General features: G+C 48.9%; 2 protein-coding genes across 2 annotated transcripts in view; both read right to left on the bottom strand.

The window, feature by feature from the left end:
• Positions 1 to 93: 93 nt before the first annotated feature.
• TNFSF14 (TNF superfamily member 14) lies at positions 94 to 7,373 on the bottom strand. Its single transcript, XM_037824277.1, has 4 exons — positions 4,054 to 7,373; positions 2,825 to 2,861; positions 2,513 to 2,554; positions 94 to 1,440 (listed from the first exon to the last, which is right to left on the bottom strand). The coding sequence occupies exons 1-4, from the start codon at positions 4,270 to 4,272 to the stop codon at positions 1,013 to 1,015; spliced, it is 726 nt and encodes a 241-aa protein (XP_037680205.1). The 5' UTR covers positions 4,273 to 7,373; the 3' UTR covers positions 94 to 1,012.
• A 2,823-nt stretch (positions 7,374 to 10,196) lies between these two features.
• LOC119525397 (complement C3-like) overlaps positions 10,197 to 25,692 on the bottom strand; it is a 30,056-nt gene continuing 14,560 nt past the window's right edge. The window contains exons 22-41 of the mRNA XM_037824106.1: positions 25,574 to 25,640; positions 25,383 to 25,469; positions 24,499 to 24,702; positions 23,767 to 23,842; positions 23,263 to 23,422; positions 22,091 to 22,189; positions 19,863 to 20,019; positions 18,246 to 18,409; positions 16,957 to 17,115; positions 16,754 to 16,813; positions 16,529 to 16,619; positions 16,351 to 16,402; positions 14,781 to 14,868; positions 14,575 to 14,664; positions 12,599 to 12,704; positions 11,997 to 12,086; positions 11,705 to 11,788; positions 10,709 to 10,792; positions 10,486 to 10,621; positions 10,197 to 10,392 (exon numbers count right to left, since the gene is read on the bottom strand). Of these exons, the coding sequence (XP_037680034.1) occupies positions 10,251 to 10,392; positions 10,486 to 10,621; positions 10,709 to 10,792; positions 11,705 to 11,788; positions 11,997 to 12,086; positions 12,599 to 12,704; positions 14,575 to 14,664; positions 14,781 to 14,868; positions 16,351 to 16,402; positions 16,529 to 16,619; positions 16,754 to 16,813; positions 16,957 to 17,115; positions 18,246 to 18,409; positions 19,863 to 20,019; positions 22,091 to 22,189; positions 23,263 to 23,422; positions 23,767 to 23,842; positions 24,499 to 24,702; positions 25,383 to 25,469; positions 25,574 to 25,640 (2,196 nt within the window). The 3' untranslated portion in view covers positions 10,197 to 10,250. The remainder of the gene's footprint in view (positions 10,393 to 10,485; positions 10,622 to 10,708; positions 10,793 to 11,704; positions 11,789 to 11,996; positions 12,087 to 12,598; positions 12,705 to 14,574; positions 14,665 to 14,780; positions 14,869 to 16,350; positions 16,403 to 16,528; positions 16,620 to 16,753; positions 16,814 to 16,956; positions 17,116 to 18,245; positions 18,410 to 19,862; positions 20,020 to 22,090; positions 22,190 to 23,262; positions 23,423 to 23,766; positions 23,843 to 24,498; positions 24,703 to 25,382; positions 25,470 to 25,573; positions 25,641 to 25,692) is intronic.

The following is a 25,692-nucleotide window of genomic DNA, read 5'->3' as shown; positions in this document are numbered from 1 at the left end:
CCCCTTCTCTCTCTCTCTCTCTCTCTCTCTCTCTCTCTCTCTCTCTCTCTCTCTCTCTCTGTCTCTCTCTCTCCCTCTCCCTCCCTCTCTCTCTCTCTCTCTCTCTCTCTCTCTCTCTCTCTCCCTCTCTCTCTCTCTTTCTCTGCCTCTCTCTCATTTCCCGAGTGCCTATCATATTTCAAGCCCTGAGCTGGATGCTGAGGACACAGCAGTGGCCAAAACAGCCATTATCTCTACTCTCACCGAGTCCCACCCCCATCCCGCCCAGATAGAATGTGTTCTTAGCGGAGGCGGCATACAACAAACCGTTAGGTGATATATTCACAGCCGGAAATCAGCCGCAGTAGGGGCATTTACACCACGGAAATTGGCAAATTCCACTAAGCCGCCCCCCTCGCAGGAGAGCCAGTTGTTAAGTGTTTACCAGCACACTGCTGCGTCTGTGTGCCCTGATGTACTTTTGCATGACCAGGCTGCAGACTGACCACAAGCCCGTGGGTGGAAATGGTGTGTGTGATGATGACCCTCCGGCGGTCTCGCCCTCCACACGGATGAGTCTTGAGGATGAATCCCGCCCCCCACCCACACTCTGAGAGTGGGCAGGGGGTGGGGTGCTGCGTTTCTTGTCCCCAGCCAAGTCCCTGGCCCCCAAGTTCCACATTCCTCTGAATCAAAAGCATAAATACCCACTCCTCTCCCCTTCTTCCTGAATATCAGGAAAATCAGCTTTATGCCACTCTTGGGGATTGCAGACCCCCAAGTCTCTGGGTCTTTGGGTTCAGAATTATCCAGGGCAGGGTCTGCAGTCTCCTTTGATCCCCAGAGCTGCCTTCCAAGGGTCTTCAGCCTCTTGGAAGAGTCAGATTCTTGGTCACTTGCCGAGTTTTGGGTTCCCCCAGGGGTGCCCTCCAAGATCTCTGCTTGCTTGGTTTTCTCTCTGCTGAGCAAACCTCTTACATCTCTGCCTATAAGACCCCCCCCCTCTCAGCTCAATCCTCTGTTACCCCCTCCTTCACACCAGGAACATCCCAAAGTAGGACCGGGTTCCGTCGCGGAGTCTGACCAGGCGCTCATCCGGCACCCGCACGACCACCTCCTCCCCAGCCTCCAGCTGCACCAAGCCTCCCAGGAAGCTGCTGTCCCACCAGACGCGGGAGCCGGCCGTCCGCCCACAGGGTGACCGCCGGCTGACCAGGAGCTCCAGCTCCTTGGGGTAGCGGGCTGTGCGCTTATAGAGGCCGTGGGTGACGGGCAGGCTGCCGGCCGGCCCCTGGGGGCAGCCCACGCCGCCCAGCTGCACTTTGGAGTAGACGTAATAGTAGCCGGCCCGGGAGATCACCAGCGCCCCGTTGCGGTAGCTGAGGCCCCTCAGGAAGGCCAGGCCCAGCTGTGTCTCCCACAGCAGAGGGCCCCCACTGCGCGACAGGCTGGAGTTGGCCCCTGGGGAAGGAGATGAGGGGGGCGGTCAGCACACACCGCGGGCTTGCCGAACGCCCCTAGACCAGTTGCCACCCCTCTCTGAGCCTCCACCTCCAAGCTAGGCTGCCGGAGGGCTTTATATGTGTTAATTCACTTTGCCCACACTTTGCAGATGGGGAAACCGAGGCACAGAGAGGCAAAGTAACTTGCTTTTCATGCATCTTAACTCATTTCATCCCTACGTTGCAGATGGGGAAACTGAGGCAGCAAGCAGCAAAGTAACTTGCTTTTCATGCATCTTAACTCATTTCATTCCACTTTGCAGATGGGGAAACTGAGGCAGGGGGAGGCAAAGTCACTTGCTTTGCAAAGGGGGAAACTGAGGCACAGGGCAATTAAGTGACTTGTCAGAAGCCTCAAAACTTGTAAGCACTATGGACTATAGTTAAGAGAAATATTTTGTTATTATTTCATCTGTTGTAACAAAGGTACTATATCAATGTTAAGTGGAAGGGGTATGGGGGTTTTCTTTTTGAAGTAATGAAAATGTTCTAAAATTGACTGTGGTGATGAATGCACAAGTCTGATTATACTGAGAGCCATGGATTGTACACTTTGGATGGATTGTATGGTGTGTGAATACATCTCAATAAACTGCTTTTAAAAAAAATTTGTAGGCAGCAGAACCAAGGAACCAAGGAAGAACACGCCGCAGTCCAGCAGCCTCATAACCACCTTGTGCCTCTGTTTCCCTCCCTGTCAAATGGAGATATTAATAGCACTGCTTTGGATTTAATGAATTAATATGTGTAAACCATATTACAATGCCTGGCACATAGTAAGCCTTATTTAAGGGCTTACTAAAGAAATAAAATAAGAAATACATGGGTCCAGGCCATCTAGCCCCAGAGCTATAGATATTGAATGAATATTGAATGAATAAGTGGATGGAGGGTGTCCGAGGCTGCCTTATAGATGTCCCTTTGGGGTCAGTGCCTCAGTGCAGCAGGGAATTTCTACAAACTGGGACTCATCAGGTATCCCCAGGGAAACCTGAACCCCACTCCACAACCAGACCCACAATCAAGCTCACCTGTGAGATGTGCTGCTGGATTGGTTTGATGGGACCTCCGCTCTGCAGACAGAGGGTCAGAGATTACAGGTGTGAGGCATTACAGGGGCAGAAGGACAAGGCCTAGTGTCCTCAGGGGTCATCCCGTCCATCTCCCGGTACCGGCCCCACCCCTTCCGGAGTGACCCCAACTTCTGCTTCTCAGGCCTCGGGGAGGGGCACCTGTGGGGCTCAGGCTAGTTGTGCAAATCACATTGGGCAATACGGGGAAGGGGTGCAGGCAGCGTGGGAACCTTCCCCACGTCTGCCCCAGGGTCCGGGACCCCAACTCACCTGGCACCAGTTGGTCCCAGGATTCTGCTTCTCCTTCCTGAAAATGCAGAGGCACCCACGGTGAGGGCCCAGAGGCCACGCCCCAGCCTCCCACACACACAAGGATATGAGACACACAGACCACATCCACCACCCTCAGACACGTACACACAGCCACGTGCCCACAGCCTGGGCCTGCAGCCTTGTAGCCGCCCTGTGCCTCGGTTTCCCTCTCTGTCAAATGGTAATATCAGTCATACCTGCTTAGAATTTAATGAACTTATACATGTAAAGCATAAGAAAGTGCCTGGCACATAGTACACCCTAGATAAGTGTTTATTCTATAAATAAAAATTAAGAATTTGTGGATATTCAGACCCCTGGATGTGTGGACATAAACAGCAAACACGTGAATTTGGAACCGTGACACTAACATGCACCAGTACAAGGCACACTAAGATGCTTGCAAATGTACACACATGGAGTCGTGGTTCACGGATCCATGTGGGTCTACGGATCCACACAGACCCAGAAATAGACACACACAAGAACAGTGCAGGGGCCGTGGGCATGTAGGTAGTGGATCTGGGGGCACAGCACAGGTCCACTGGGATCCCCAGATCTAGACCCAGGAAGAAGGGCACAGAGACACAGAATGGAAAATGGGAAAGACCGCACAGTCACAGCCTTGGGGGACATATACAGGCCCACAGATATGGGCAGACGGACAGAGAGATGCATCCACAGCCAACCAGAAACAAAGCAGAGAGAGAGTCCAAGGGACATGGGCACTCAAACAGGATTAGAGACGATCACACAGGGAAAATGGCGGAGCGTCCAATAACCCATTATATTCATGCTGGTTCATTGGTTGAGCACTTCCGGTGGGCCAACCAAGTGTCACAGTTCCAAATCCACGTGTTTGCTGTTTATGTCCACACGTCCAGAGATCTGAACATCCACAAATTCTTAATTTTTATTTATAGAATAAACACTTATCTAGTGTTTCATACCCAGGTAACCCTAAGAGGTGGGCAGGCTTATTATCATGCCCATTTCACAGAAGAGGTAACTGAGGCTCAGAGACGTGCATTAACTTGCCCCGGGGGCTTCCAGCAAGTCAGAGGTGGAGCTGGATGCTCTGAGTGGGCCACAAGACCTGCGCACACGCAAACGCCAAATGACACAGGAGACTCCACCCCACCCCCACCCGCACCCGCACCCCGCAGCGGGCCCAGGGCCTCGCTCACCAGCAGGCGGGCGCCAATCTCTCCCAGGCGCCAGTGCATCTGGACCAGGAACCAGCCCTCCACGACCAGCCCGGCCCCCAGCAGCAGAAGCAGGAGACCCAGGCCCAGCCGGGCTGCGCTGCAGGACCGCCGCCAACGGCCACGCTCCAGCCTCCTGAATGGAATGTCAGACTGTCCGTCCACCACGAACACCGAAGGCCTCACAGTGGCCTCCTCCATGCCCCGGCAGATCAGTCTCCGAGACGCCCGGGGCAGGGCTGGCACGACGGGCTCCTGCGGGCTCAGAGGAAACCGCAATTGCCCAATGCTCCTGGGCTTCGCACGCTGCAGACAAGCACACTTCGCGGCCCGGGGAGGCCTTTAGTGCTAGGGTTCAGCCCCTCCCCTTTACCGATTCGCCCTCGTCTCTTCCTGTCCCACCTCCGCCCCTGTCCCTGTGTCACTCTCACTCGTGCAGCTGCTTACACTTTCCAGAGGCATCCGACAATGTGACTCAGGTGGAGAGCAGGGAGGGGGGACCCCAGCTCCCCTTCTGGGCAGCATTCACTCGGTTACCAAATGTTGATTGAGCAGAGCCTCCTGGGTGCTGGATGCCTTCTGGGCTGGGGGACGCCAGAGTGCACCAAACAGGGGAGAGTCCCTGCTGTCACAAAGCTCACATTCAGGAGAGAAAGACAATGAACTTGATAAACAAGAAAACAAAATACAGTGTTTTAGGAGGTGATCAATGAAGTGGAATATAGAAGAGTGGAGTAAAGGAGTGGCGGCTGTGGGTGTGCAGTTGTGCAGGTGTATGTGCATGCATGAGTGTGTTAACGTGTGTGCACACATGTTCAAGTGGCCATTTATGTGTGCAAGTGTGCATGCATCTGTGTGTGCACAGGTATACACATGTGCATGTGTGCAGAGCCATAGGTGTCTGTGTGCATATATGCACATATGTATGAAGGTGCACGCATCTTTGTATGCACACATGCAGATATGTGTGTATGCATTCTGTGCTTTTGTGCATGTGTACAGGCATGTGCATGTACTTGTGTGCATGTGTGTACAGCCATGGTTGTGTGTGTGCATGTGTCACGTGTGTGTGAAGGTACATGCATCTGTGTGCACACACACAAGCAAACGTGTGTGTGTGCATTGCATGTTTGTGTATACAGGCATGTTGGTATTTGTGCATATGTGTGAAGATGTGTGCTGCTTCTGTGTATGTGCATACGTGTATATGTTTGCATGCATGTGAGTGCTTGTGTGCCTATGTGTACAACTTTGGAACTTGAGAGAGGACCTCAATTTGTCATACATATTAGCCAACATGTTGATGAATAAGTCTAATGATGCTTCCACAGAAGTATTGAAAAGAATTTTACTGTGCTGCAAGTTTGACAGAATTGCAACCTCTATGTTTGGGTTACAATCAGCCTTTTTGGACACTTAGCAAAAGTTTCTTGCTGGACAGCATTTAAAATGGGCTTATCATTTGTAACAATTGGGCTTTCCTGAAATCATGCAGTATTGAGTTATTCCTTCTTTAAATCTATTCCCTTGCCAGAATCTTATCAATATATAAGAAATTTAGAGAGATTTGGTGCCAAAATATTCAGCACATCTCTTGTATATTTTTAGTGTCATACAGAACTTAAAATCCCAGGAACTATGAACACTCTCGGCTTTATGTGGTTTATTCCTTCAATTGTTCCAAACATTGAAAGTAGGGCCTGTATGTTTATTTGACTGTACACCTCAAATTTGTGCAATCATTGGATTTTGTTGGATTTTTACCACATCTGGTGGTGATTATTTAATATCTCTCTATAAATCACATTTTGTGACATGACAGAAAACCTGCATTTTGAAAGTCTACATTGCATAGAAGCCCATGTCTTTTAACATCTCCAGACAAAAAAAGACAAAGTTAATTTAATGTTTGCACTTTGGGATGCAACTTAACCTGGAAGGCCTGACAAATGAATGGGAGAAGGCTATTAAATATTTTTAGTAAAATGTTGCTTTTGACTTGTGCAGAATATTTAGAATATGCTCTTTAATTTACTAAATACTTTTTTAAATGGTAGAGATGCTTCGTTATGGTAGCTACAATGATTCATTCCTAATCATAAGATTTCTGAAATTCTTGTCACTTTTTCCATATCTATTGGAAGTTGTTTCCCAACTGTCATTTTTGTTTAAAGTGTGATTTTTTTTCCTTCTCTTCCCATCCACTTTTGCAAAAAAAGATGTAGGTTTCTGCTAATGGATTCAGCGACATCTAATATTTTACATGTCTTTTGAACTATGTAACTTAATATTTGGATCTTGATAATTTGTTTTATTAACTAATTGAGAAAATGATGATGTGTATTAATGTTAGTTCAACTGTATATTTATATTGTCTGGGAATGCGTGGTTAACATTCTGTGGGAGAAAAAATTTGTCAGTATTTGCCAGCTTGTAAAAACCTAATGCGAGAGCTTAAATATCTAAATAAATAATGAAATGAAAAACAAAAAGGATATCATAGCTAGGTTCTCCTAAAAGAAAGGTCCTCTGTGATCCAGATGTCACTGAACTGATCTCCTGCATCTGCTGGGCCCTTCTGACTCCTTGCCTTGATCCCTCTGATCTTTGTCCCAAGAATATCTTTAGCAACTGGGTGCAAAGCATGTCCACCACCATGGACAGCCCACCCCAAGTACAAAGGGCAGGACAATGCAGATTTTTCTCTTGTTTTATAAGTATCTTCTTGATAGCCTTTATTTTGCCTCTTGACCCACAAAGCCTAAAATATTTATATCTAGACCTCTAGGGAAAATATTTGCTAACCCCTGAGCTTGGAATGAATGCCAAATGGTCTTCACCTGTGGTCCTTGCCTTTTCCTGAAGCATGTGCTCTCCAGCCAATGCACGGCCTTTGCACATCTGTTCTCTCTGCCTGGAACACACTTCCCAGCATCTCCCAGAGCTGGTTTCATCTTTTCATCTACATCTCCACTTAAGAATCACCCCCTTCCAGGAGTTTTCCCTGACCACTCACTCTAAATTTTCTCACCTGCTGGAGCCACTCCAGGCAGCTCTCTCAGGTTGTCCCATTTTACTTTCCTTCTTGTATATCCACACTGTCTGAAATCAACTTGACCATTTTTTTTTTTGAGTGCTTTTCCTTCTCCCCTTTTTAGAATTTAAGATTCACAGGAATCTCATGAAATCTTAAGAAATGCTGTTCACAGATGGGTGGATAAATAAAATGTGGTATATACACATGATGGAATACTACACAACAGTAAGAAGGAACGATGTCATGAAACATATGACAACATGGATGAACCTTGAAGACATAATGCCAAGCGAAATAAGCCAGGCACAAAAAGAGAGAGATTGTGTGTTACCACTAACATGAACACTGTGAAAAGTGGGAAATAAATGGTTTATATTGCAGAATGTAGGGGACCTAGTGATAGACAGCAAATAGTGGAGGAATGATAATCTAATAAGAACAGATGAGTTATGGAGGGTAAATGTAATGTTCTGGAATGACTATGGTTTGTTAATTTCTGGAGCGTATAGTAGGAACAAGTTCACAGAAATGTAATTATTTTAGGTTATTTGTTTTTCTTATGCCTCTGTTGGGTTATAGTCTGTCTATTTTCTTGGGGTAGGAAAGGAACATGTTGGAAGCAATGTAGTTATTTTAGGTTATTTGGGTTTTTTTTTATTCCTTTGTTTTGGTGTTTGAAATGTTTTTTTACTGTTTTTTTCAATTTTTTGATAAAGTTAAAAAAAAATGAATGAGTGTGAAAAAAAGTAAATGAACAATGGGGGGAGGAGGGGAATGGAATGTTACTCTAATTTTTATTTTATTTTTTGGAGTAATGAGAATGTTCAAAGATTGTGGTGATCAATCCACAACTATGAACAACTGATTGTACACTTTGAAGGATTGTATGTTATATGACTATATCTCAATAAAATTGAATTTAAAAAAAAGAAGAAATGCTGTTCACAGCTTTATCCCCAGAGCCTAGTACAAGTGCTCGAAAAAAAATGTTTAAGAAATGAATAAATGAATCCCAGAGAAAAGGGAAATGGGCAAGGAAAGAAATGAGAAGATGGACAGGAAAGAAGTAAAGTGGTGGGCCTGGCAGGTGTCTGCTGGGATGCTCGATGAGTAATGAGGCACGGGGCTTCCCTTTAACAGGGGACTCTGACCATTGGAGGCTGGAGGGAAAGGGAATGGGCTGAGTCTTTTCCCCCAACATTTCTGGAGTTGGGAAGTGAGGGTTTCCCACATCTAGAAGCCCTAAGGGGTGATTTCCAAGCTCAGGGTTTGTTTGCTGTTTTTTTTTTAATGACGACTTGTCCCAGAGGTGGGAACCCAGATGCCACCCTTGAACACCCCCTTCCAGTTCCCAATGGACTAGAGGTGTGGTTAGAAGAGAGGCCTGGGGGCCCCCGTCACCATGGTAGCCAGTGGTCCCCATGGGCTCGTGGCTCATGTTGCCCACACAGCGCCGGGTGACGCTGTCACCACATCAGCCCCCACGTCCCCTCCCCAACTGCTGAGTCATGCCTTCCGCTTCACAGGATCCAGCCAGAAATAGTGTCCTGCCTGCCCCTTTTCATCACTTCCTCCTGAGCGTAGCCACATGACACACTCCAACCTGACCCCTTGACTAGCTTGTTCAGGCCCTTCTAGAAACTTGGGACTAGGAGGGTGGGGTGAGCCCAGAGGAGGGCAGATGGGATTCAGGTAGGATCAGAAATGAGGTGAAAGTGAACTGCAGATGAGGAGGAAATGGGGTGAAAATGAGAACAGGTGAGAACTCAGGTGAAGATGCAGGTGAGCATGAAGGTGAGAAGCAGAGGAAGATGGTAGGTTCGGATGCTAGTAAAGATAGGTGAGGAGACAGGTGAATACACAGGTGAGGATGCTGGTAAGAACAGAGGAGAGTACAGGTAAGATGCAGGTAAAGATGTAGATGAGAACGCAAAGAAAACACAGGTAACGCAGCTGTGGATGCAGGTGAGGATGGTGGTGAAGGATGCAAAAGGGAATTGAGGTAAGGATGGAGGTAAGCTGTAGGGGAAGATGCAGGTGCATGTCAGGCTGGGAGCAGGTGAGGCAGGGAGCAAATAATAATGCAAATAAGAACACAGATGAGCACTGTGCTGGTTTGGATGTATTATGTCCCCTAAAATGCCATGTTTTTTGACAAAATCTTGTGGGGGCAGATGTATTAGTGTTGATTAGGTTGGAACCTATTGGTTCAGTGTTTCCATGGAGATGTGACTCAATCAACCTCTCATTGGATTATTTCTATGGAGGTGTTGCCCAGCCCATTCAGAGTAGGTCTTTATTGGATCACTGGAGTACTTTAAAAAGAGCCACACAGGCCCAGACACAGAGCAGCTGAGACAGAGGTTTTGGAGACAGCCATTGAAAGCAGATTTTTGCTGAGGCTTTGGAGATGGTAGCCCAGAGTTTGCTCTAGAGAAGCTAAGAGAGGGCAAAAACACCCCAAGAGCAACATTTTGAAGAACTCACAGGAGCTGAGAGAGGAGTTCAGCTAACAGAGGTTTTCCAGATGCCACTGGCCTTCCTTCAATGAAGGTATACTCATGTTGATACCTTAATTTGGACATTTCATGGCCTTCAGACTGTAAATTTGTAACCAAATAAACCCCCTTTATAGAAGTCAATCCATTTCTGGTATTTTGCAAAACAGCAACATTAGCAAACCGGAACAAGAACGTAGGTAAGGGTGCTGGTAAGAACGCAAGAAGAGATACCGAGGAGGATGCAGGTGAAGAAGCAGGTGAAGACCCAGATGAGAATGCAGAGAAAACACAGGTAATGATGCAGGTGAGGATGCAGGTGAGGATGGAGGTGAAGGGTGCAAATGAAAATTCAGGAAAGGATGGTGGGGAGATGCAGGGGAAGTTGCAGGTGCCCTTCAGGCCAGGTGCAGGTAAGGCAGGCACATCCTCTTCAGGTGAGGAGGCCAGTACCTGGCAGGTGAACTGCAGGAGGGGATGGAGGGTGACTCAGATGAGATTTCAGGTAGGAGGGAGCTGAGATGCAGGCGAAGTGGCTGGTGATCTCAGCTGCCTCTTTCCCTCCAAGACCTCTGGACTTTGCAGACACCTAAAGGTAACTGAAGCTTTATTGGGGTACGGGGGTGGGGGGGGGGGGCAGAGGTTCAGTTGGGGCAGCCAAACACGATCATGTTCTCAGTGAAAGTGCCCAGGTCCTGGCAGAGCTTCTGGTACTCCTCGTCCTGGCAGTCCTCGGCCTCGGGCCACGGCTCCACCCAGGTGTCCTTCCCGATGATGTAGCTGGTGCTGAGGGGGAGGGGGACGGGGAGGGACCACGAGTCAGCAGGGGGCGGGGCGGCGGGGCGCGGCCGCGCATGCGTGCACAGGGCGGGCACTCACTTGGGCTTCTCCCCCCATAGGTCGGTGGAGAGGCCCCAGATGAGGTAGAGACTCCCCTCCTTCAGCTTCAGGGCTTCTCTGCACTTGATGTGGCTGATGAACCTGCGCTGCTGTCCCTGCCGCACCTCATCCGTGCCTGGGGTGGGGGAGAGGGAAGCTGAGCGAGGGGAAGAAGGTGGGAACTCCAGGGTGGGGGTGGAGAGGCAGAGCCTGCAGGGCTGACCTGACTTGATGATCTGCTCGATGACCATGATGTAGTCGTCAAAGTCATCGGACAGCTCCTTCTTGACCAGCCTGGTCTTGTACACTGCGGGGGGAGGGGATGAGGGTGCAGAGAGGGTCCCGGGCTGCCTTGGCTCCGGGCACCCTCGGCCACAAACACACCCGGGCAGGCGGCGTCCCCCAACCGCACACATGCACTTCCACGCCCTGTCACGCCTACAGTCCACCCAGACACACTCGGTCACACTCAAGTCACCGCTATATACACATTCACATCTCCCACTACTACAATCAACTGCACAACTATAGCTGCTCATAGCCAAAACCATCCAGAAACACGATCTCACACAACCATGGCTGGACACAAATGCAGCCTCATGGTCACACATACACACAACCACAGCTACACACAGCCACGTGCATCATTGCTCGCACTTCACACACACTCAAAAACCCATGCAGACTGTTGTTCTCTCACACACACACACTCACACCCATGTACACTGTCGCTCACACACATTCATACACATGCACACTGTTGCTCTCACACACATGCACACACTGTCACACAGCACCCACAAACCCATCAATGCTGCCATTCTCACACATGCAGTCATACACGTTGCTCAGTCACGCACCACACATACACTCATGCTATCACACACACACCCATGGACACTATCACAAACATACACAAATGCACACCATTGCTCACACACCCATGCACACTTGCACACACTATTGCTCTTTCACACCTCACACCTGTGTACACTGTCACACACTCATACCCATGCACACTGTTATGCTCTCTCACACACACCAATGCATACTGTCTCTCACACACATCCATGCACACCACTGCTCAGACACACAGAGAGGCACAATGCACCCGTGCACACTGTTGCTCACAGACTCACACCTGTGCATGCTGCTGCTCACAAAGTGACACATTTTGCACCCCTCCAATCATGAAGCCTCCCTACAGGCTTCCACTCACCATAATCCACTCCTGGCTCACAGGCCTTATCCAGCCGGTCATCTGTGGTAACTTTGCTGTCCTCCTGGTGAATGAAGCAGTTCTCTGCAGGGTGGGGGGCAGGGGATGGGGACATGGCTAAGTCCCAGTCCCATCTGGGGCCCCCTGCAAATAAGCCTGGCGAGCCCCAGACCTCTCCCCTTTGGTTGCCCCCGAGGGTGGTGTTTGGGGACCCTTGGGACACCCCCTCCCCCCAGGGATGGGATGAGCATGGTTCTCTCAGGGCTGCCCCTCCTGGCCCCACTGCACCCACCCTCAGCACAGCGGCACATGTCCTTGTGGCACAGCTTGCTCAGCATTCCGTCCTCCTTGTCTGGGTGATAGAACTGGGTGCAAGATTCCTCTGTGGGCAGAGGTGATGGGGAGGGGTCAGAGGACTAGGGCCTCGACCCCAAAGACCATGCCAGGGATGCCCAGATTTCCAACTCTCAGATGCTCAGACCAGGAGAACACAGGTCCCCATCCCTCAGATCCATGGGACACTCAGCCCCCAACTCACAGACCCCCATCACAGATCCCTGGAAACCTCCCACCCTTGGGACACTTAACCCCAAACTCTCAGACCCATGGGATCCTCAGATCCCTGGGACACTCAGACCACAAACTTTCAGATCTTTGAGACACCTAGATCCCTTGGACCCATAGACCTCCAACCCACAGACCCCTGGGATCCCTAGACAGCCCCACCCCTTCTCAGCTTCTTGGGAACTCACATCTCTGGGACTCTTAGACCCCAACTCTCAGGCCCCTGGGACCCTCACACCCCCAATTTGCAGGATCCTCGGATCTCCAGTCTCTGACCTCACCCATAACTCCCTGGGACCCTCAGTGCCAGCCCCCAGGTTGGTCGCTCACCCAGGTTGTAATAGGAATAGACCTTGACTGCCCCAGGCTGGAGGAGCCCGACATTGAACAACTGGTGAACTTTGAAGGACAGGCATTCCTCCTCAGTATGTGAGATCTGGAGGAAGCAGGAGCTTGGTCAATGGAATGACAAGGGAGCAACTCCAGCTTGGGTTCTGGGAGTTAGAATGGTGGTAGAGAAATTGAAGGAACAAGGAAAGACATGGGGGGCAGGGAACGTGGCAGAGACTAATGAGCTGTTCAGAAAACCCATTTTATTTTTCTCATGGCTCACAGCTAGATTTTATTTCCCAACCTCCCTTTCACTTAGCTGTGGCCATTGACTGAGTTCTGGCCATTGACTGAGTTTATCTACGTCCATTAAAACTTCCCTGCACAATCTCTCTTCTTAGAGAAATAAAGGATACAGCAGACAAAGACTTATATACTTGGGTCCCTGAAAGAGTGCACGGAGAAGAGACCCCCTTCCTTACTCCATTTCACTTCCACTTTACATGACTTTACATGAGAAATTCAAGTCTATTGTGTTAAGATACCGTTCTTCAAAGAGGCTGAGAGATCCCAAATAGAGTCGAGAGGCTATCTTGGAGGTTTCTCTTAAGCAAGCTCCAGCTAGATATCCCAACTGGCCACAGCATGCCATGCCCTTACCAAAAGTAGTCCCCAAATACCTAGGTCTCTACCTGATATTCTATAAAAGATACACTCACTAAGGTTTATCTTTCAGAAACTTAAATCCACCTGAGTGTTCCTATACCAGAGAAGTCCTAAAACACAGAGGCAACAGCCTCTTTAAGATCAACTATCAGATGTGGACCCCTTCCCCATACTGTTGACACCCCCTTTTAATATGAACAAGTTAGGGTGCTTTACACCCCTGAAGATGGAGAAAGAGATTAAGTGAGAGTAAGGAGTAGCAACAAAAAAGGTAAGATTGAACTTCATATATATATATATATATATATATATATATATATATATATATATATATATGATTTTGTTGGGGTGTTGGAAAGGCTGGAAGGAGATAAATGGCATGGAACTCTAGCCTATAGCATCCCTTGGGATTTGCTCTATAGCTGCTCATTGAATTGTGCCTTAAAGGTCTTCACCTTTCTGTATATATGTTGTACTGAATAATAAGGAAAGAACTGAAATTGTGGAACTGTAACCCATAATAATTTTTGGAGTCACCTATATGACTGCTTGTTGAGCTGTACATCAAGAGATGACACCTTTCTGTCTGTATGTTGCATTTTACAATAATGGAAATGGCTGAAGTTGTAGAACTGTGGCTCATGATATTCTTTGAGATTTGCTCCCTAACTACTTGTGCAATCGTACATTGAAAGTTATCACTGTTATGTATATAGGTTAAAGTTAACAATAAAATAAAAAAATTATTTTTTAAAAGATACCATCTTAAGTATTTTGTTACAGCAGCTACTGTTACTTATGCTGACTAATGTGGGCCAGAGGGGCACTGGGGGTGTTAGAATAGCAGGGAGGATATGGGGACAGGAAAATGAGAAAAATAGAAACTGGGAAGGAAAATCTCAAATCATATTTAGATAAAGAAAGCAAGAGAAAGATAGATGGAGACAAAATTAGAGAAGAGAGAAACAGAAGTACAGAAAGCAAAAATAAAGCTGGGGGTAGGTTGGGGAGCAATGTAAGCTCTTTATCACTGCTCTTTTCCAGGGGTTCTCTAAAACTCTGATGAAAACTAGGTGAAATTTGAGGTTGGAACATCAATGGTCAGCAGCAAGATGCTGATATGAGGTGGTCCTGACTTGGCCAGCTTGTTTAACATGCTCCCTTTCCGACCACCCAGCAGTGTTGGCCCTGCCTCTCCTAGCCTGGGGCTGACCTGTCCTGGTGACAAAGGCAGAGGGAGAAGAAAAGTTCAGCCAGATAGGTTCAAGGTTCCTACCAATGGGGACCTCCCAGGGGGCATGCAGCCTTACCTTGTCCAGGTAGATGATGAGAGTGTTCTTATTAGAGAGGGCCTTGTCTATCTCATACTTAGAGAAGTATTTGTCGACGCCTTTGCTCAGCTGTGGAAGGCAGGAGATTGTGAAATCCCTCCTGGACCTCCTTCCCTCGCTCCAGCCTCTTCCACACCCCAGTCCCCTTCCTGCCAATCCCAGCCCCAAGCCCAAGACCTTCATACAAGATCAAGGTCGCCAGTGTCAGGAGAGAAGCCAGTCATCATGGATATATCCAGGATGGACATGGTGGCATCCTGATCTCCCAGGTACCTGGATGGGGCAGAGAGAGAGAGCATCAGATCGCAAGGTGGAGTCAGCCCCAGTGACCAGTGCCTGGACAAAGGGGTCTGGTCAGGACTTGGGCTTCCAGTTCAGCAGAGAGGGATTTTAGCTCTTAGGAAACCCTTCCCCAAGGCAAACAAAGAAGGGAGTTTAATGGTCAACATGATTAAGACCTCGGTCTCTGGAGCCAAACTGCATGGGTTCAAATCCCAGCTCCATATAATGTTTGCTGAGTTACTTGATCTCTCTATGCCTGAGTTAATCTGTAAAATATGGCTCACCCAGGCAGTCCTCATTTTACACAATTCAGTTGTCATGGTTTATTTACATAACACCAGATCTCACCAACATGGTTAAATTTCAGTACCACAGTATATTGAATTGGAGTAGCTGCACAAAATACAAACTTCATTTCTAGCTCTTCAGTCCACCAATAACTATGCAAATAACAACTATGCAAGATGAGTGACCAATCATGTCACTTCTTTCAAAGTCTGTCTGTGATTGGTCACATGTATCTGTCATTCACTTGCCCAGACAGCAAAGTGTGCGGTTGTGTTACCTCCTTGTCTTCCAGGACAAACCCACATGGCATTTTACAGGAATGGATCATCAAAAGACAGAGCTGGCCAACAAAGGTGAAAGGGCAGCAAAGAAATCAAAAGTAACAATGCTAGAAGGGAAATTCAAATAGAGCAGAATGGGGCAAAAGGAGAAAGAGCTGACTAGTGGGATATCAACATGCTGCCATTTGAGTCGCCAGATGTGCAGGCAGAGGAACTTAGTGAAGGCAAAATTATCACCATAAAATGAAAGTTGTTGTGACAAAAAAAGATGAGGATGCACCAATGAAAGTGAAACTGGTGAAAACTTCACATTACAGGAATGTTTGGAGATATTTCACAATATTGGAAGCACAAAGGATAAAATGTTGAAGCTGATCCAAAGTTAGAAAGGGGCAAGACCATTCAACAAGGCATAGAAAAGAGGCTCACTGCATATCCTAAGTTATGAGACTTATCAAGAAGGCAACCAGTGTTCAAACTACAGTGCTCTTAATGCGTGTTTTGCAAAGAAAAAGAAAAACCCATTAAGCTCAATGTTTCTAGCATTTCAAATTACAAATAATTACTTGTTCTGATGTGTCTTTAATTTACCTCTATTTTTATAATGTACACTAAGAGAGAGTTTCATATTTTAACAAAACACTTGAAAGATCATGGAACAATCGTCATTTTCCCTATTGATTATTGAAATCATTTGCAGAGTTTCAGCTTGCACGGTTGTCCAGCGGTCCCCCACAACTGGGCAAAGTGAGGACTGCATGTGCTACCTGCCTCACAGGGTACCTAGGTTAGTCCTAGACACACAGCACACTCTCAGGAAGTATTAGATGTCACGGACATTATTTGTCAGAACCAGGCCAGAGACAGGGGTTGGCCAAGGTGACCCCGTGGCCCAGCATCTCACCTGGTACAGATGTCGAGAATCATGGTACTCTTGGCGTCCTGAGGCCTCTTGACTAGAAACGCAGAAGACAGAGAATGGGAGGGGCATCCCGGGGTCCCGAATCAGGAGGGAAATAGATCTTAGAATGGGGAAGGGGCAGTGAGCGGGGGTGACAGGACAGGGTCATTACTCCTTTTACCTGTTTCGGGGGCTGGTCGTATGGTGACCTTGAGGTAGAATTTCTTGCAGGTGGGTTTGGCTTTAGCCTTCGCGTAGTAAACAGTCACCACCTGTGAGATGGGAGGGAGTTGAGGTATCAGCACACATGACTTGGGATGACTGAGGACGGGAAGGGGAAGGTCCTTGGGACAAACGGATGTAGAGAACACAACAAGCCAGGGAAGTGTGGGCCTCCACCCCTTACCGATAGGGTGCCTTTTCCTTTCCCTTTGGCTATTAATGTGAAATTCTCATTTTCCTTAGTCTGCAGGGAGAGAGAAGAATGTGTTGGATAACAAGTCTTCCCCTGGCTTCCATGGACATCTGCCCTCCACCCTTCCTTCCAGAACACCCTGGTGAGTGTAGAGGGTAAAAGAGAGTGAGGATGGCCTGGACAGGTGGCTCTACCTCTTCCGACCGCAGGAGGCTGGCGGATTCCCAGAGGATGCGGTGCCTGACCTCGGTGTTACGGCTAGGCAGCTGGATGGACACATCTAGGTTCAATTCTTCATGGTCAGAAGCAACTCTCTGATACTCGGCCAAGGCCTGGAAAACCATGATGGTGGCCTAGAACCCACCAGAGAGAAAGACGGTGAGAATGGGATCCTGAGAAAGTAGTTAGAACTCACTGGAGCTAAAAAGGATCCATTGAGAACCAGGCATGAGACTGCAGTCTAGACCCATTGGAATGTCAGTGGGGCATAATATTGGAGGTCTTGGGGCACAGATGACACATTCTTGGAGGTTTTCCAAGGGAAAAAGCATGAAAGCAGAGCTTGGGGATACTTAGAATGTGTCTAGAACCCACCTGAGTGTATGGGGGTAAAATTATGAGTCTAGCAACCCTGAAAACCATTTGAAGGATAAAGTTCATACCAGGGTTTGGGGACACTGAGAATGTGTCTGGAACTCACTCATGAAAGAGAGAATAAAAACAGACCTTGGAGACAGTGAGCATATCCAAAAGGAGAGAGACTCAGGCCAGGTACCGGTGACACTGAAAATATGATTGAGAGTCCACCAGAAAGAGTGTCAAACAGAAGCCAGAGGATGCCGGAGCCTGAGGTTACTGAACCATAGACTAGAACCCAACAGGAGATGAGAGAGTTTCAAATGAGGCCCTAGAGTAACCAAGAACCCATTCTAGAACCGACCACTGAGATAGGGTGAAGCCTGATAGAACTGAGACCGTGGTCAGAAACACAGCTGGGGGAAAAGAGGCTCAGAAGAGATTCTAGAGTAACTAACTACCTGGTCTAGAACCTACCAGTGAGATAGGGTGAGACTGGAGACTGGTAGAGTGGGGAACATGGTCTAGAACCCACTTTTGGGCAAGAGAGGCTCATGGGCTTCAGTAACCTAGTCTAGAACCCCCAGTGAGACAGGGTGAGATTGGAGCCTGGTAAAATAAGGAACATGGTCTAGAACCACACATGAACCTGGGCCCTGAGAACATGATCTAGACACCAGAAGGGAAAGGGAGGTGCAGATCGCAGCTTGGAGCATCAAGAACATAGTCTGGAACCCACAGGTGGGCTCACAATTAAGAAAAAATGGATTTATCAACTCCATGCCAATCACCTTGGCTTGTGGGACAGAAGAACTGCCTCTCTGGGTTTCGGGGTCTCCTCCTCCAGGAGGCCAGTAGGAAGTCAGAGAAGGTGGGATGCAGGTGTCAGGGTAGTGGGCCCACTTGCCTGAGTGGAGCCATAGCCGCCCCCGTAGTATCTCTGCTCATTGAGCCAGCGCACAACACGAGGCACAAAATCAAAGTCTTCAAGCAGTAGCAGGGCCAAGAGGGCATAGGATGTGGCCTCCACATTGTAGAGTTGCTGGCCGGGCTCCGCCCAGCGGTTCTTTTCTGTAGAGAGGATCCCCCAGTGCTCACTGTTTTGTCCAGCCTGGGAATGGCTCAGAGGAAGTCGTTTTGAGGCAACCCTGGTGGCTGCCAGACCCAAACCAGAGCTCCCAGTGCTCAGGCGTCTTGGTTTGGCATTCTAGGCCTTCCATCTGCTAGCCTTGCTCTCCTCCCTCATCAACCTTCACCACTTCTGAATTCTGAATTTCACTCCCACTGAACTACAGGGAGGTTCCCTAAACTCGCTGCCCACTCTGATCTCTGAGCCTTTGCATATGCTTGGTCCCCTCTCCTTGGAGCACCTCTTTGCCATCCACTCCTAGTTCATTCTTTCCCATCCTGGAATGTTCAGCCTCAATGACACCCCCTCACTGAGTTGGGCACTTCCTTCTGTCTATCAAAGCATCCTGTGCTTCTCCCATCCCAGCACATGACACTGTACAGCAAACTCCTATTAACTCATCTCTTTTCTCAAGTGGAGTGTGATGATGGCAGGGGCTATGCCATATTCACTGTTATGTCCCAAGTTCCTAAGAAAGTACCTATGGCAGAGATTGCCACCAAGAACCACTTCCTCCTCTTCCTGGGCACCCAGGGTGATGCCTTGGCAGGGAGGTGTGGCTGTGCAACTGAATTCTGTCCAATGGAATGTGCATGGCAATGACGGGGCCACTTCCCTTTCCCCTTCTGCCTGAAAATGGCAGATTCTGAGGCCCTGGGGTGGCAGAGCTGCAGAATGGTAGAAGCCTGGATCCCTGCATCACCATATGGAGAAGAGCTGTCCACCAATTTGACTCACTCACAATGTGCTGTTACACAGCAAGAAGTACAGCAAGAAACACTACATACTAGGCACTGGGCTGCATCCTCTAGGGCATTATCTTATCTAATCCTAGTTACCCTTGAGGTAATGATGATATGATTAACAATGATACAGGCAATAAGGACATCACTGATACAGATCTTACAATGTGCCAGACTCTGTTGTACCTGCATTACTCATTTTACTCTTCATAACCTCCCTATGATGTAGGCATCATTTTAAGAGGAGAAAAATAAGGCCCAGAGAAGTTAAGTGACTTGTCCAAAGTCACACAGTGAAAATGTGGCAAAGTGGGATTTGGACTCATTGTCTGATGTCAGAGCCCATGTCCTTAACTACTACTCACTACTCTGTGCTCAACACACTTGTTGAATGAATGATGCAATGAACCATCATGTGTGGCTTACAATGAGGACTTTACCTTAGAGCCATCCATCCTTGCTAGGCTTGGGGCTACCCATCTCATCTCAGCTTATTACTTGTCCATGCCATCTCAGCTTAAACCATTTATCCTAGCTTGACTTAGAACCTTCCATCCCAGCTCAGCTTGGAGCCACTCAACCCAGCTTGACTTGGAGCCAACCATCCCACCTTGATATGCATCCCCATTTACCTTAAAAGGCTGCCCCTCACCTGTGGCTGTGGTCAAAAATTTGTTGAGGAGACGACCCTGCAGCTTGCCCAACCTGGCAAGGGCATAACCGGCCATTGCCACAGCATATGGTCTCTGCAGTTTCACGTAGTTGGCCTCAAGGAAGTTTCCTGATTTATTGATGCTGCGCTCCAGGCTCTATGAGAGAGAAAATCAGGTACTCTTTATCAAGCGGGCGTTGCCATCACAGACAGCTGATAAGTAGCACAAAAGCACCACTTTCAGGGCTTTAGAACACTTTCTGTCCCTGGACATTTCTGCCCATCTCCAGTCTGTTTTTGAGGATTTCCCAGACATTTTAGCCATTGTGAGCTGCCTTGTTGCTGAATACCTGCTACGTGCCTGGAACAGTTCATACACCCAGTGATGTGCTAGTAAATGTTTAATAACTGGCTCTCTGGGAGACAGGGGTCTGATTTATAGCAACTGCCAATTTCTGTGGTGTAAATACTCCCACCATGGCCCATTTCAAGCCAATGTGACAATAATGAAACCAGAGTTGGAAAGAGATGCCACAAATAAGCATTCACAAGCTACTATGAGCCAGATTTAGCACACCACTGCTTACTCTTCCAGTCATCACCATCACCAACACTATCACCGTCATCATCATCATCATCACCATCATCATCATCATTGCACTTCCCATGTACTAGCCAGATACCCACTTACTTAACCTCAGAAAATCCTATGAGGTATTTATTATTTTTTGTCATCATCCCTACTGCACCAAAGAGAATGCTATTGCCCACAGAAAGAGATGTGATGACTTTGCCAAGACCACCAAGTTAGTAAGTGGCTCTGGGGTGGAGGAAAACATGATCTGGATTGTTGCTGATTTTTGTGGTGTAAATACTTCCACCATGGCAGATTTCAAGCTATCAATGAAGGCAGAATTGAGGAGAGATGCACAGTAGGACATAGTCTCTCCACTGCAGAGATACTACAGATGTGAATCAATTTGAAAGCATAAGTTATGCTCTCAATGGTAAAGCGTAGTAAAATAGATATGAAATGGTGTTTGTTTTTAATGTAAATTACTTAACTGTGCATTTTTTTAACATTAAAAACATTGAAAATGTTTAATCATTTTTAACAATGGTTGTGTTTAACAACCAGCTTGGAAAATTCCCAGAAGTTTAACAATGAGCTTGGGCACACCCTTCATTTGATCCTGTGCCAGTCTGAATGTATTATGTCCCCCCAAACGCCATTACCTCTGATTAATCTTGTGTGGGCAGATGTTATCAGTGTTGATTAGATTGTAATTCTTTGAGTGTTTCTTTGGAGATGCGCCCCACCTAGCTGTGGGTGATAACTCTGATGAGATAATTTCCATGGCGGCATGGCCCCACCCATTCAGGGTGGGCCTTGATCAGTGGAGCCATATAAATGAGCTGACAAGCAGAAGGAACTCAGTGCAGCTGTGAGTGACATTTTGAAGAGGAGCTACTGCCAACAGGGACACTTTAAAGAAAGCACAGGAGCTGCAGATGAGAGACACTTTGAAGACAGCCGTTGAAAGCAGACTCTTGCTCCAGAGAAGCTAAGAGAGGACAAATACCCCAAGTGCAATTACGAGTGACATTTTTGAGGAACTGCAGCCTAGAGAGGAACATCCTGGAAGAAAGCCATTTTGAAACCAGAACTTTGGAGCAGACGCCAGCCACGTGCCTTCCCAGCTAACAGAGGTTTTCCGGACACCATTAGCCATCCTCCAGCACAAGTACCCGATTGCTGATGTGTTACCTTGGACACTTTATGGCCTTAAGACTGTAACTGTGTAACCAAATAAACCCCCTTTTATAAAAGCCAATCCATCTCTGGTGTTTTACATTCCAGAAGCATTAGCAAACTAAAACAGATCCCAAGCAGTGTGGTCCCACAGCCTGTCCTATACTCTGCAACAATGTTGCCATGAATATGAGTAGTGGAAAACAATCTTTGTGCCTGCCAAAGTGCTGGTCTTATGCCCCCCTCCCCCACTTAGTAGGAACTGCCTCTCCTTCCTTCCATTCACAAAGCCATAGTGGAGGCAGCCATGTTTCCCACGGAGACCTACTTCCTGGCTTCAGCTCATTGGTGCAATGGCGATCACCTGACTGAGGCTGAGCCCATCAGAGTCTTTCCCTGGGAATGGTAAAGCTCCAGTCTTAGTCTTGTAGACGGAAAAGGTTGGGGGAGTGAGGATGGGGTGGGGGGCACTTACGCTGATTGGCCCCTCACAAATTTCTTTAGACTCGTGCAGTGCGATGAGAACAAAGGCCGTGAGCGTTACTTCTTGATCCACAGTACGCTGCAAGCCACCCTAGAATGAGAGGCAGGAAGCAAGGAGAGGGTCACCAGTGTGTTTCAACATAGAGACTGGGGGTAGGGCTGGGTCTGTCCCCAGTGTCTCCCCCAGGAGGGCCAAACCCTTTAGTATTCATTCATTCATTCATTCATTTGTTCATTCTTCTAATGTTTTTGGTGGGCCACTGTGCTGCCACCTGGATACAATGGGCGGCAAAAACTACTACTAGCCCCAGCCCTCCTAGAGCTTCCTGTCTGTGATGGGAAACAGAAATGAACCAACCAACTATCAATAGATTAAAGATTGCTTTAAGGGAGACAAGACATGAGCTGGGAAGGCAGACCAGTCAAGCTCTCAAACCTGAGCACACATTGGCATCACCTGGGGTGGTTGTGGGGGTGTTAAAACTCAGATTCCTGGGCCCCACTCCCAGAATTCCTGATTCAGTGGATACCAGGATTGGCCTGAGAATGTGCATTTCAAACAAGTTCCCAGGTGCTGGCCCAGGACACACTTTTAGACCACTTGAAGAATCACTCTAGGGAGTTCTGTGCTTATTTTTAGAGCAACAGGGAGTCATGGGAGTTTCTAAACAGTGACTGATCAGATTGAAAAAATCTCCCCGGCTGCTGCATGGCCTGAGAGTGGACGAGAGTGGGAGACAGCCTGGAGAATGACCAGGAGGCTTCTCAAGGTCTCCAGGTGAGAGGTGGGGTGCATGGACCCTGGCGGGGGTGGTCGTGGGGATGGAGAGAAGGAGATGTTTTGGAGAAACATCCAGGAGGCAGAATAGGTGGGATGTGGAGATGGGCTAGATGTGAGCTGGGGTCTCCCAGGCAGGACCCTGGACTCAGAGGGACCCTGCACTTGGTTTCATAAAATGCTGAAGTTTTGAGCAAGGACCCTGTGTTTTTATTTTGCATTGAGTTTGCAAGGAAAGAGTGACATTCCCGGTTCATTTATCATCCTGTGCGCCGCACAGGTGGATGGAAAGAACTGGGCAGGGAGGGGGGGTCGTCTTTCTACTTACATCCCCTGACTCTCAGGCGGCCCTCTTCCCCAATCGGTCCTGAATCCCTGCTGCTTACAGTCATTGTTTGCATAACCACAGGCGCATCCTCTTGGAAGACACCGTCTGGCTTCTGCTTCTGCAGGATCAGCCATCTGACCGCCTCACAGAGGACCCGGGAGTCGATGGCGATGAGGTTGGCGGCCAGAGAGAAGACCTTGACCACGTAGGCGGTCAGCCTGCAGGCACAGAGCGGAGCCGGGGCCGGTCAGCCAATCGGCTCCAGGATCCAGAGAGTGCCACCCGAGCCAGCCAGTGGCCAGAGAGGGGCGGGGCCTGGGGGCGGACTCGAGGCCCACCGCCCTTGCAGTATCCCCTTTTTCTCCTCCCAGGGCTCACGATCTAGTATTGCATGCAGTTGGTGCTTAATGAGGTCCCTCAGCCAACCAGCGCCTGAGCACACATGGAGGGTCAAGGGTAGTCGCTCACAGGGTTGTCTGCGTGAGACTGGGCTGGACCCCGCCAGGTCCGGATCCAATCCCTGCTCAGAGCCAGCGGGCCTGGGGCTGTCCCGGGGACTCACCAGGTGCTGGGTTCCTTGTCTGGGTAGATCGCAAAGGCGGAGCTGTCCTGTCTGTAGGCCAGCTGCTGGGTGTACCCTGCAGGGAAGGGACAGTGTCACCTGAGGTGGGGGAGGGGGATGCTGAGAGGAAGGGGAGGTGTGGTTTGGGTACTTCAGAGAAAGGAGGGGATCAGAGAGGGGACAGGTAATTTATGAGGGAGAGGGCAGGGGTTCAGAAAGAGGGCTCTAGTGGGGGGCATGGGTGTATCCAGGGAAAGGGTGCTTAAAAAGGGGAGGGGCTCATAAGCAGGGAGGAAGATGAGAAGGCGAGGGTGTGGGAATCTGGGGAGGAGGGGGGGCATCAGAGGGGGGACAAAAGGTTCCAGAAGGAAGGGGCTCAGAGGAACGTGGTCTCACGGGGGAGGGGCTTCGAGAGGGAGTAAAGATTCACAGACAGGAGACAGGAGTTCAGAGAAGAAAGGGGGCCTCAGATAAGGGGAGAGATATTTGGAGTGGAGGGCAGTTTATAGAGGGGAGAGGGGAGGTGTTTTCAAAGTAGAGGGGATTCAGAAAGGCGTGAAGGTGTCAGATGGAAAGGGAGCTCAGAGAAGAACCTGGGTCTCAGGAGGGAAGGGGGCTGGTTTACAGAGGGGAAGGCAGGCTCAGAAGGGGTAGAGGAAGTCTCAGAGAGGAAGGGAGAGAGCTCAGAGAAAGGGTCCAGAGGGGGTGGGGCAGGGGGGGTGGGCCACCCACCCTTCTTGATGAGCTCCAAGGCATTCTGTCGCTTCTCCGGGCCCAACTTGTCCCACTGCTCTGTCTGGTCCAGATAGTGCACAGCGATGACCGTGGGTGTCATGCCAATCATATTCTGCTCCCCGCAGCCCGAGGGCGTCACGATGAGGTGGCTCAGCCGATCGGCGTCAATGGCGTCCTCCACCAGCTGGGCCACCGGGGTCCCTGCCGACGGGCAGGGGGACGGCGCTCAAGCCACCTAACTCCGTGGGGTTAGAAGAGCCACGGCCACCCCAGCCAGGCCAAGGGGTCCAGGGGAGGCTGGGGGCTGGGGGATGTGATTGAGGTGTTCACCAAAGTGACTGAGTAGCAGATAGCTGGTACCTGGATCCTTTTGTTTCACATCAGTGTAAAATCATTCCAATAACAGAGTTATTAAAACTTATACAGCAATTAATGTTATTTGCTAAGGGAATGCCCTGTAGTGTCTCATTTAATCCTCACAACAACTCTTTGATGTAGATGCTGTTATTTGCCCAGTATCTCAGATGAGGAGTTCAAGGCACCCAGTGAGGAATTTGCCAAAAGCCCCAGAGCTCACTAATTGCAAAGCCCCTTCCCAGCATCTTTTCACCCAGGCCCGGGCAATTAGCTCCAGAATATCTGCTTTTGTACTGCATTGCTTCTCATTTAAACTTCTGTATCAGCAAAAGCTATTTGCTGAGTTAAATACTGCTCAGTCTTCCATATAACAGATCAAGGAGAGGCTGTTCTAGCTGAAGTGGAGGAGAGAGGTGCAGGGGTTAAAGGCCCCGGAAGTACATGGCACTCAGCTGGCTTTGGGGGACAGCACAAACCCCCCGCCACCTTCCTGGATTAAGGGGTTGGGACCAAGGGGGCTTCACCTTGCAGGAGGATCTTGGTCTCCAGCTCCGTCTCTGGGACTTGATCGCTGAGATCTGCGGCATGGACCTCCACTTTCTGCTCTCCCCCTGTGGGGCACGTGGGAGACCCAGATCGCACTGGCCCCTCTCACCCCATGCTCTGCATCCCCATGTCGGCCAGGCCCCCACCCCCTCTCCTGAGGCCGACTCACTGTGGCCAAGGTTAACTGGATCCAGTGTGTGCGTAATCACAGTTTTGTTGACTCTCATTCCTTCTGGCTGTGCGGCATTGGGGAGGTTGAGAGGAGTCAGAAACACAGGGACAGACAGA

Source organism: Choloepus didactylus (genome assembly GCF_015220235.1).
Source record: "Choloepus didactylus isolate mChoDid1 chromosome 25 unlocalized genomic scaffold, mChoDid1.pri SUPER_25_unloc1, whole genome shotgun sequence".
NCBI lineage: Eukaryota > Metazoa > Chordata > Mammalia > Pilosa > Megalonychidae > Choloepus > Choloepus didactylus.
This window is presented reverse-complemented; position numbering and strand designations above follow the sequence as displayed.

Bases quoted from the DNA above. Each gene is read 5' to 3' on its own strand.
- TNFSF14 (XM_037824277.1), bottom strand. From the start codon at position 4,272: ATGGAGGAGGCCACTGTGAGGCCTTCGGTGTTCGTGGTGGACGGACAG. The intron at 2,862-4,053 runs GTGAGCGAGGCC...CTGCATTTTCAG, and splicing joins AGATTGGCGCCCGCCTGCTG to GAAGGAGAAGCAGAATCCTG. The intron at 2,555-2,824 runs GTGAGTTGGGGT...CTCTGTCTGCAG, and splicing joins CTGGGACCAACTGGTGCCAG to AGCGGAGGTCCCATCAAACC.